Source organism: Notechis scutatus, chromosome 8 (genome assembly GCF_049901735.1).
Source record: "Notechis scutatus isolate UNSWTSFEM ecotype Mainland chromosome 8, rNotScu1.2, whole genome shotgun sequence".
Classification (NCBI taxonomy): domain Eukaryota; kingdom Metazoa; phylum Chordata; class Lepidosauria; order Squamata; family Elapidae; genus Notechis; species Notechis scutatus.
In genome coordinates this window covers 3,085,714-3,096,447 of record NC_142016.1, presented here as the reverse complement: position 1 = coordinate 3,096,447, position 10,734 = coordinate 3,085,714, and the positions used below count along the sequence as shown (strand labels likewise).

Below are 10,734 nucleotides of genomic sequence, written 5' to 3'. Positions count from 1 at the left end.
CGGGTAAGGCGGGCGTCCGACCGGCCGAGGGCGCTCCAGGCCGCGGCTCCTCCTCCTCCTCCCGCCGCCGCGCCGCGCCACGCTCCGCCCCCGCCCTCCCGCCTCTCTCGTCGCCGCGTCCTCCTCCTCCTCCTCCTCCTCCTCTCCGGCGGCCTGGTCGTGCTCGGGCTGCTTCTCCGCGCTGGCGGTCGGGCCATGGCGGCGCTGCACGGGGCGAGTGCCAAGGCCGGCGCCCCGCCGCAGATCCCGGACACCCGCCGCGAGCTGGCCGAGCTGGTCAAGCGCAAGCAGGAGCTGGCGGTGAGCCGCATGGCGGGCGGGCGGGCGGGGCGGGGGCGGAGGGGAGGGAGGGAGGGCGCACGGCGGCGGCGGCGGAGGAGGACCGTCCCGCCCCGCCCCGCCCCTCCCCGCTAGCCCGGCCGGTCCTTCCGCCGCAGGAGACGCTGGCCAACCTGGAGCGGCAGATCTACGCCTTCGAGGGCAGCTACCTGGAGGACACGCAGATGTACGGGAACATCATCCGCGGCTGGGACCGCTACCTGACCAACCAGAAGTGAGCGGGTGGGGGGCCGCCCGGGGGAGGGAGGGAGGGAGGGGGGGGATCGCCCCCCGGCCCCATTTCTGCCCGCCCTTCTCCCTCCCCCCTCCTCCCCCGCAGAAACTCCAACAGCAAGAACGACCGTCGGAACCGGAAGTTCAAGGAGGCGGAGCGGCTCTTCAGCAAGTCCTCGGTCACCTCGGCGGCCGTAAGTTGGGGGACTCGCTCAGGTGGGGGGCTGGGGGGCACGGGACAGTAGGGAGCAGGGGCCCCACCCCACAGTAGGGAGCAGGGCGATGGGAATGCCCCGTGGGGGGTTCTCACTTCCATGGCATAGAGCAGGGGTCTCCAACCTTGGCCACTTTAAGCCTGGAGGACTTCAACTCCCAGAATTCCCCAGCCAGCAAAGCTGGCTGGGGATTCTGGGAGTTGAAGTCCTCCAGGCTTAAAGTGGCCAAGGTTGGAGACCCCTGGGATAGAGTGCGAAGGAGGCGTCCTGGTGCTTTGTTTCCATCGTCCCAATGTGCACTGAAGGTGGCGTTAGATTTCGATGCTCGAGGTGCGATGGCAATAAAGTAAAAGTAGCGTCAACTAAACTAACTCTCTCTTCTGCCCCCCAGGCAGTCAGCGCCCTGGCTGGAGTTCAGGACCAATTGATTGAGAAGCGTAAGTCCCCTGCCCGTCCCTCCCTCCCAGCTCCCCTTGGCCCTTTCCCCGGGGCTCTGGGTAGCCGAGCTGGGGCATCCTGCCTTTCTCCCTCCAGGTGAGCCCGGCAGCGGCACTGAGAGTGACACGTCCCCGGATTTCCACAACCAAGAGAACGAGCCAAGCCAGGAAGAGGTGGAAGAGCTGGATGGGTCCGTTCAGGGGGTGAAGCCCCAGAAAGCGGCCTCTTCCGCCTCAGGGAGCCACCACAGTAGCCACAAAAAGCGGAAGAATAAAAACCGGCACAGGTGAGCCAGCAGCAGACTGGAGACCCTGAGCGGGCTGGGCCCACCTGAACCTCTGGAGAAGGAAGGGCCTCCCTGACACTGTTCTCTTGAACAGTCCCAGTTTAACATTCCTGTCTTGTTGCCCCACAGACAAGGTCCACGAGGGCCAGAGTTCGCCCCATGAGTTCAGTGGCCAAGTGGGCCTTTGAATCTGGCAGCTGATCCCCAGCTGAGGGACTCTCTTGGGGTTCGGTTGGAAAAGCCTCAGAGACCAGTCCTGGTCTTCTGCCCCAAGGAGGTTCATAAACCAGCAGCTGTTTTCCAGGGACTCAAAGAAAGACACCCCGTCTTCTCTTAAAGACATAGCCAATTTAGATTGGCAGGTTAACCCAGAAATGACATTTTACTGCTATAGCCAAGAACTTTCTCTGTGCTTATTGCAAGGAAGTGGCTCATGTAGTCTTGAAAATGACAGTAGAGAAGGGAATGAAAGTGAAGGTACAAAGAGGAGAAATGGGACTGTTGTTGTTCTATGTGTTTTGTTTAAGTTGCAAGTGCCTGATGATAACCCTTTTTGTGTAGTGAGGCATTCCTTATTGAGAATTGGAAATCTTCCAATTAATGGATATTGGCCTTCTTCAAGGCAGGAAAGTACCAATAGACAAAAAGGTCAAGCTTGGAGATTATGTTCTGAAAGACGTCAGATCTTCCTGTTCACAGGCTGGGAGAAAGTGTGGAGACGTAGGTTGGGCTGGACTTGAGGAATAGTGTCTTCTCAGCACCCAGAGCTACCCTGGAAAGTAAAAAAAAAAAGTCCCTCTCTTGGCTAATGCCCCTGGCCCAGCATTCTCCCCAATTCTGCCTTCTCAAGACTGGGCACTAAGCCAGGCAGCAGGGGAAAATCTCTTCCATTTCCATTTCCTTCCAGGAAGTCCAGCCCGAATCTTGCCCATTCTTTACCGATTGGGCTGTTTGCTGTACTCCTTTCAAGCATGGTGGGAGGTTCCCACCTTGCTTTTCTTTCCAAGGTTGCTGATATTTGTCCCTGCAGTGTTATAAGATTATTTGGGGTAGCAGACTTCTGGGGGAGTGGGGGCGGTCTCGGGTGGATTTTATATTTCAAGATTACAGTGATGTATAACTTGCTCTTTGTTATTTTTGAACTTCGCTAGGGTGGCTAATCAACTAATTGATTTAATTCCTTAGTATATTAATTTCTATTGCTTTCTTCTTTTCGAATGCTGCCCCTCAGCCCGTCTGGCATGTTTGATTATGACTTTGAGTAAGTTTGACTTGATTTGACTTAGTTTTTGTGCTGTGATGTCCATGTGTAGACTTTTCTTTTTCCCTTCGCCACCCTCCTTCAACGTCCCCTCGTGCGCTTTCAAAACTCTTCTAATCCATAGTTTATCTGTTTAATTGTAGGTATGTATATTAGGTTAGGCTGGCAAGTTTTTAAAAATACAGACAAAAGCACAATGGAGGTAACTTTTTATTTAATAATCTTGGCTAAAAAAAAAAATCATTCGGCTACCCTCTTTGCTTCTTTATGTCATTTTGAAAAGCAGATAAACTTCTACTGAACTCTGAAAATTGATTTTTATTGCTTTGCTTTCTGAGGCCTACAGTTAAGGCAGTTTTCCCAAATGCAGAAAATACAAATTGATTCTTACTGGTGCCACTAAATACTCTGGCTACCATTTCCTCCTCTGCTGCCGCCTCTGCCTCTAAGTTCTGTCTTTAACATGCTAACCCAGCAGATGCTGTGTTCCCATGTTCTTTGGATGCTGCCTAACCCTTTAATGTGTTTCTTCTGATTGTTGGGTGGAATCTGCTTTTCGGTGCCATTGGGAGTTGGGTTGGAAATGCTACAATGGCCTGGTCATATCAGACCCTTTGCTGCTGTAGCCCACACAGGGACTGCCTTAGCCATCAGTAGGCCAACACTCACTTCTTCCTTCCTCCCATTGCAGGATTGATCTCAAGTTGAACAAAAAACCACGAGCTGTAAGTATCCCTTCTCTTTTTCTTCCCAATGTCCTGCCACCTTTCAGTTACTGCACAGTTCTGGGTAGGGTTGTGGTGAAGCTTGCTTAAAGGGGAGAAGAATGTCCTTCTTGAAGCCTCTGCTTTGGATGGTTGAAGGACAGCATTGTGGGGGGCGGGGAGTGATCGGAATTTGGACCAGGGTTTTCCAGGTTTGGTCCTGCTGTACTCCAGCAGGCACCTTGTGGTGCTAGTCCCTCTCAGCTCCTTTGGGTGGGAAGCGGTGTGTCTACAGTTGGTGCTGGCATCCCCAGTGATGTTCACTCTGCCCTTGTGCCCACAGGACTACTAGTGGTCCTCCAGGATGAATCTTCCAGGAACTTTTCTCCTTCCTTCCTCCCTCCCTTCCCAAGAGACTGAATAAGCACAAGCCCAGCTCTTTCTTGCAGCAGCCTTCACACCAGCAGCACTGCTGGCGAAAACAGCTGCTGCCAATTCATCATGCATAAAATCCACCGAAGTCAAGTCCTCTCTACTTGCTGCCATCTTCTGGTTGAATTGTTTTGTCTTATGTATTTGGCTCTTTTTTTAAAAAAAATAAACTTTATTTAATTTTCCATTTGTTAAAGATTAAGACAGATTGTCTGCTAGAAGCTTTTATTCTTCAGAGCCCAAATAGTTTTGTTTTTTTTCAAACTGGGAAAGGTGATTTCATTTTACTCTGAAACACCTGCTAACAACTTGAGGGAAAACATGGATGTGTGGGGCAAGCAGTCTCCTTTTTCATACCAATGTCTCCTTATTGTAAATAAAACAACAAAATCTACGTTCATTTTAGATTGTTTTCTGGCTGCACTCATATCACTGAGAGGAATAACCACTGGTGGTTGAGTAAACCAAAATTAGGGGATATCCTAAATTGTGCTGATGCATAAGTATTAAAGCATAGTCTGGCCTAGTGGTGAGGGCACCAAGCTAGAAACTGGGGGACTCGAGTTCTAGTGCTGCCTCAGCTCAATCCATCTCCCAGGGTTGTTGTGGGAAAAACAGGAGGAGGAAGGAATACCAGGTATGTTTGTTGCCTTAAATTGTAAAGGATAATGGGATAAAAATCTAATAAATGAAGTCTGATATGAACCACAATGGCTTGAGTTGCGATACAGAAAGGTACAACTTCCCTTGGCCCTCGGGTGCTGTGTGAATTCAGCTTCGCAGAGAAAGTCAGGCCAAGGAGTCAGATTCCGGGGCCTGCCTCTGCTCTGTCTTCTTAGCCACCCATGGAGAAGGTGGTTGGTTGGGGCAGAAGTGGCCTTTTGGGAGCTTTCTGGAGTTTCCTTTGAGGAGAGGATCTCTTGCTTTGCCACAGATTCCCAGAGGCATCGATTGGGATCCCTGTCAATGAGTTTCAACTTCTGGAAAGATGCTCCTCAGAATAACAATCCTTCCCTGCTCAGCAGCCCTTCTGTGCCTCTGACGTGTTATCTGGTTAGACTTGTATGGGGAATACGGGGTCTGCTCTGTCTAAACAACTGATACAAACAAGACCCCTCTTGCAGTTACTGCTGTTGAGCCAGGTGCCACCTATTCAATACCTGTGCATTTGATTTTTCTGCCCACATGCAAGACCTTAGCTTTCTTACTACTGGAATGTGTTTTGTTGGGTAGGGCCCAATGCTCAAGTGTCAACCCTGAAGCTGACCTGACCGGAGCCATCTTGACCACACTGGAGCTGAGGGATAGGAAGGGGGGGATTTGAGGTAGCTAGGATTTTGTAGGCAAAACAAAGTACTTTCTCTTGGGAACCAAGGACATTCTCACACCTGGTCTGAGGAAGGCAGAGTGATGTCACCAGGCAACCGGACAGCACCGTGATTAAACCATGTGACCGATTATTTTGAGAAAGTGACACTTTTAATTAGATGAGAACCGCGGGAACCTTCAGAGTTGATTTTCACAGGATCTGTGTCAATATGATATGTCCAATAAAGCTGTTCTTTGAGGAATCTACCTGCCTCAGAGTTTTGCTTGCTATGGGTCTATGACTTGGAACCCTGACATTAAACCGACTCTTAAATTCCAAACTCCAACCAGAGTTGCTATCTGGGATCCTGAGCCCTGGCTGCCTACCTGGTCTGCTCGGGCAGCAGGAAGACTTGGGGAAGATGGAAGAGAAGATTGGAGAGGCTGCAGGCGTCTGTGGGGTTTGTGGAGGAGCCCTAGAAAGCCTACCAACCCCCTTGGAGGCTCAACGGGTGGAGGAAGGGGTGGTGGAAATTGTGTGCCAGGTGGGGACCCGGCCCAAAGTCTGTTCCGAATGGCTGGTCAATCAGGAGCTCTACCGGGCAGAGGAAAACATTGGCAGCTAGGCCACATTCCAGAGGCTGGTAGGAGAGCGTCCAATTACCTTGACATGGGAGGCCAGAAAGACAATCTTCGAGCAGAGGTTGACAGTACCTTTGGGACTGTCAACATATCCTGCAGTGAATCCGGGGATTGGAGATACCAGATCACAGCCCGCCACCAAACCCTGGGATTGCTGTTGGAGAGATTTGGCCGGCTGAGCCTTGGGAGCATCGCCACGCACATCAAACCGACAGTGAGAGTAGACCTGAATCTGCCAACTTTTGATGTTTCTCCCCTTGGGGGACCTATTTACTCGGCCCATGACTCCACTGCTCCCATCAGCACAGTCTAGCCCACAGCTGAGTCTTCCCAGTTGGCACAGATCTACCACTGCCATGATCCGGGCAGCTAGCCCACTGCCACCACCTCTGGCTCAGCCTAGCCTGCCAGGACAACCCAGCTGCCAACAGCCTGGCAGATGCCACCTGGCAAGGCCGGGTTCAAGCCCAATGAGTAGCTGCCCCGGCCCCAGCATCGCCCCCTCCTCTGGCTCGGCCCACCGTGCTTTAGAGCTGCCTTTGATGGGAGCCCGGCTAAGCTGGCCTTCTACCTGAACCGGATGTGGGCTCACTGTTAGGAATATGAGTCACCTAACAGCTATTTGGGTTAGAAATATATAAACCAGGATAAACATGTTAGTACTATATCTTTAAGGGAATGCAAGAGCATGCAATTGGGTGTGGTTTCTCAAACGGCCATAAGATGGAGCCAGAAACCTGGGTTGTTTAGTCTGAGTCTCAGAAGAGAGTGTGAGTGTATCTCTGTTTCCTTCTGTTGGAAAGTATTGCTCCATTTCTTCTAATTGACTGATATTACTGGATTTAATGTAAGTCTGATACTGAACTGTTTTTGACACTGGAATTTGTTATTGGATTATCCCTGGATTGAAAACTGACTGATTTTACCTGTGAATGATTTTTGGACTGCTTATCTTGGACTTTGCTTAAACCTTTCTGGAAGTAAAAACCTACATTTACTGTACAGTGTATCTGTGTACTGTGTGTGTATTATTCAAACACTTCTCTCAAATACGTCTCCCTGTATGCGCTCATTCTCCTAACGGGGAATTACCTCCAACACTCACATCGACTGCTATGGAGACAACAAGCTTAGTGACCAGGAGATAAACACAACCATCACCAAAAACCTGGAAGCAGAAGCTGCGGAGTAAGTGACCCAACGGCACAATGAGGCCCTGAGCTGGGAATGCCCCGACTGAGCTAGGACCAGGAAGCAGAGGCACAGATTAAGGTGATCAAGGAGAGGCTTGCTAAAAATATGTTGGAGAGTTTCAGAGGCTCGCTGGGAAATTGCGGTACTGGCCCGAATGCCTCCTAGTGCACTTTTTCAAGGAGGGCCTGGACAAGGAGCTACGCAATACTTGTGTCTGCCAGGGCCTCCTGGGCCACATCCATGACTGGTACCAGATGGCGGTGGCCCTGGACATTGAGTCCACTGGCACCCTAAAGATACACCAGAGAAAAAACCCAAGAGGCAGCTTGGTTTGTTTCCTGCCAATTGGAAGAGTTGTCCAGGAGAACATCAATGATATCAATCAAATGTTTCCGGTGTGGGTTGAGCATCTGAATGCCTGGCACTGGCCCCTCTCCCTCAAGCAAAGACCCCTGCATTGACCAAGCCTAAGAAACCACTGCAGACACCCACAGAAAAGGGGAAATTTCTCTGCCAAAGTGTTGAGGTTTCTCCTCCCCCTGAAAGGAAGGAAGGAACTTAGGCTCAGGAAGCCCCACTGCTGGCAGCAGGTGGCAGCAATAATGACAGCGAGGATGAACCTATGGTAAATAAAGCCATCCGTCCGTTCACTATTATGTCGAGAGTAGTAGTGCCCAAGATGGGAGCCCAGGGCGAAATAGAGCTAACACAGGTTGCACCTGGTGCCTAATCAGCCTCCCGCTCTGTCAGAAGCTAGGCAACCAAACGAGGCCCCTAACCAACCCCATACACTTCAAGCAAGTCCCAATGGGTCATTAATCGAGGAGCCCCTGCCACCCTCGTCACTGAGCCTGTGCAGTTAGAGATGGGCTGCCACTGGGAGCTTATCCGGTTCTTGGTGGCACCAAAAATTACTGAAATGGTCATCCTGGGACTGGCATGGCTGGACAAATGGGATCCGGTAAGATGGTTACCGGAAAATAAAACTGGCACTAGGTCCTCTCCCTCCTCCTAGCCCTGCAGGGGAAAGTTCAGGCAGTCAGCTAGAAGGCAAAAAAGCAGCTGCCACCTGAAGAGTCACAGCCGGGAAGTCCCCAGATTCCCAAAGAATACGGTGACTTGGCTGAAGTGTTTAGTGAAGAGGAATGCAATGCCCTACCGCCTCACCACCCCACAAACTGTGCCATAGAATTCGTGCTAGGAGCCAAACTGCCCCAGCCAAAGATGTACTCCATGACCCCAAGAGAGATGACAGAATTAAGGGATTACATCAACACTAACTTGGCCCGAGTATTCATACAGATGGGTCAATAAGATTATGCATGGATTTTAGAGGGATTAATGCAGTATGCATGGAAAACATCTACCCACTGCCCCTCGTGAAGGACATGCTAGCTAGCTCATTTAGCGAAAGGGAAGGTGTTCACCAAACTGGACCTGTGAGAGACATACTACCGAGGGCAAATAAAGGAGGGCAACAAGTGGACAACTTTAACTTTGAAACTAAACCTTTAATTGTCCTTTAAGGCAGCTTTCAATTCAAAACGATGCCTTTCGGATTACAAGGAGCCCCTGCGATCTTTATGCAATTAATAAACGAGGTGCTACATGAGCACCTGTATAAAGGAGTCCTCGTGTATTTGAACAACATTCTCATTTTCACTGAAACCCTACAAGAACACGTTAAACTGGTGCACCAAGTCCTGAAAAAACTCATGGCTAGCTATATGCAAAGCTGTCAAAATGCAAATTCCACAAGACTAGCCTGGACTACCTGGGCTACCGAGTGTCAAACGAGGGAGTAGAAATGGACCCAGCTAAATTTAAAGTGGACTTAGATTGACAACCCTCTCTCACTCGAAAACAGCTTCAGAGCTTCTTGGGATTTGCTAACTTCTACAGGCAATTCATCCCCTCCTTTCCTGAAATTGCCCTGCCCATCATTGAGCTATTAAAAACTGGAGGGGACCAGTGGTGGGATTCAATTTTTTTTACTACCAGTTCTGTGGGAGTGGCTTATTTGGTGGGTATGCTTGGTGATCATGTGACTGGGTGGGTATGGCTTGGTGGTCATGTGACTGGGTGGTCATGGCCAGCTCAATGTCACTCATGTCAAGGGGTGTGTCGCCTGGCTCCTCCCCTCCCAGCCATTCCTTGTCCCACCAACCTCAACTTATCTATAGTTCTGTAAAAATGTTGTTCACCTTTTTTCAACTTTATTATCTACGTACTATAGATGTACTTTCATGGACCATTTCCATTTCATGGAAATGGCTCACATGCTTTGCCCAAGAGTTTAGCAACAGGCTTTTAAGGGGCTGCCGGAAAGAGGGGGGGGGGCAATGTATTTTTCAAAGCACCAGAAGACAAACAAGAAGCAATGGATGGAAACTGAACAAAGAGAGAATCAACCTAAAACTAAGGAGAAACTTCCTGACAGTGAGAACAATTAACCAGTGGAACTGCTTGCCACCAGAAGTTCTGGGTGCTCCAACACTGGAAGTTTTAAAGAAAAGATTGAACAGCCGTTTCTCTGAAATGGTATAGGGTTCCCCCCAAAGGTCCCTTATAAGTGTTATTCTATTATCCTGACACCTTTCTCAGGACCTCTACTCAGAGTTGGCATCCTCTGTTTTCCTGCCTGAGCAGGAGGTTGGACTAGAAGACCTCCATAGTCCCTTTCAACTCTGTTAAACATGTGTATTTATGCTCTGAACTATAGTCATTGAATGCACATTTGTAAACCCTGAAAAATACCTGGGCAAAAGAAAGGCAGTAAAATCACTATAGGTGTAGGGACAGAACAAAATATTAATATATGATAAATAATGGAACAATTAAAAATAATAGCAGAGTTTTCTCTCTCTCTGTCAGCCTTCAAGATTTTCTCCCTTTGCTTTGCATATTTCGGCTGTCATAAGTAACGGGGGGAGGAGGGGGGAATGGTATAAGCTGCGGTGGGTACATTCTTGCTTAGGTTTCTATTCTATGCTATGTGCAGCTCCAACTCTATCAAAATATGTCAAGGTCAACGGACAGAGGCCTCATCACCACCTGGAGATGCCCACATGATGCTATACACAACTTTTAATTGGATGAGCCAATTGAACTATTGGGGGTGGAAACTTTGCCATCACTTTGTATATGTGATTTGTATATGTGGTATGTCATTTTCTCAGATTCAGAATTCTTTTGTTGCTACCACTTGATTTCCAGTAAAAGAATTATTTTCTCTCATTAACGGAGTCTAAGTATTTCTTTCTTGGATTTTGAATGGAGCACCAGCTGACACTCTCCCTTCCTATTTCTTTTTCTTTCTCTCTGACTTCGCTCTTCATTCCTTCCTTGTCTCTCTCACATACGCACTACATACTTTCTCCCCCTTCCTATTTTTCTTTTTTTCTTCCTCTTTTGCTTTTTCTTCTCTCATACGCACACCACTCCTTCCTTTTTTTCTTCCTTTCTTGCTTTTTCTTCCCCCTCACACACACTATGCACTCTCTTCCCCTTCCTATTTCTTCTCTTCTTTTTCTTGCTTTCTTTTCTTCTCTCTCTCTCACACACACCACTCTCTTCCTTCCTATTTTTCCTTTTCTTTCTTTCTTGTCTCTCTCTCTCTCTCACACACACACACAGAGGCCTAGTCTGAGACGGACTGCTCCGGCGAGCCCCAGGAGATCTGCCTGCCCTCCACCGCCACTC

General features: G+C 49.3%; 1 protein-coding gene across 4 annotated transcripts; it reads left to right on the top strand.

Moving 5' to 3' along the window:
- Positions 1–141: 141 nt before the first annotated feature.
- On the top strand, positions 142–5,459 carry MEAF6 (MYST/Esa1 associated factor 6). 4 transcript variants are annotated; one of them, XR_015750427.1, is made up of 9 exons: positions 142–300; positions 438–553; positions 659–746; positions 1,159–1,204; positions 1,302–1,491; positions 2,723–2,752; positions 2,896–2,954; positions 3,444–3,477; positions 3,800–5,459. XR_015750427.1 is itself a non-coding variant. In XM_087970484.1 (8 exons), the coding sequence occupies exons 1-8, from the start codon at positions 196–198 to the stop codon at positions 3,806–3,808; spliced, it is 618 nt and encodes a 205-aa protein (XP_087826610.1). In that variant the 5' UTR covers positions 142–195; the 3' UTR covers positions 3,809–5,459. The 4 variants fall into 4 exon arrangements, 2 of the variants coding, with proteins under 2 accessions (XP_087826610.1, XP_087826611.1); XR_015750428.1 differs by lacking the exon at positions 2,723–2,752; XM_087970484.1 differs by lacking the exon at positions 2,896–2,954.
- Positions 5,460–10,734: the final 5,275 nt, after the last annotated feature.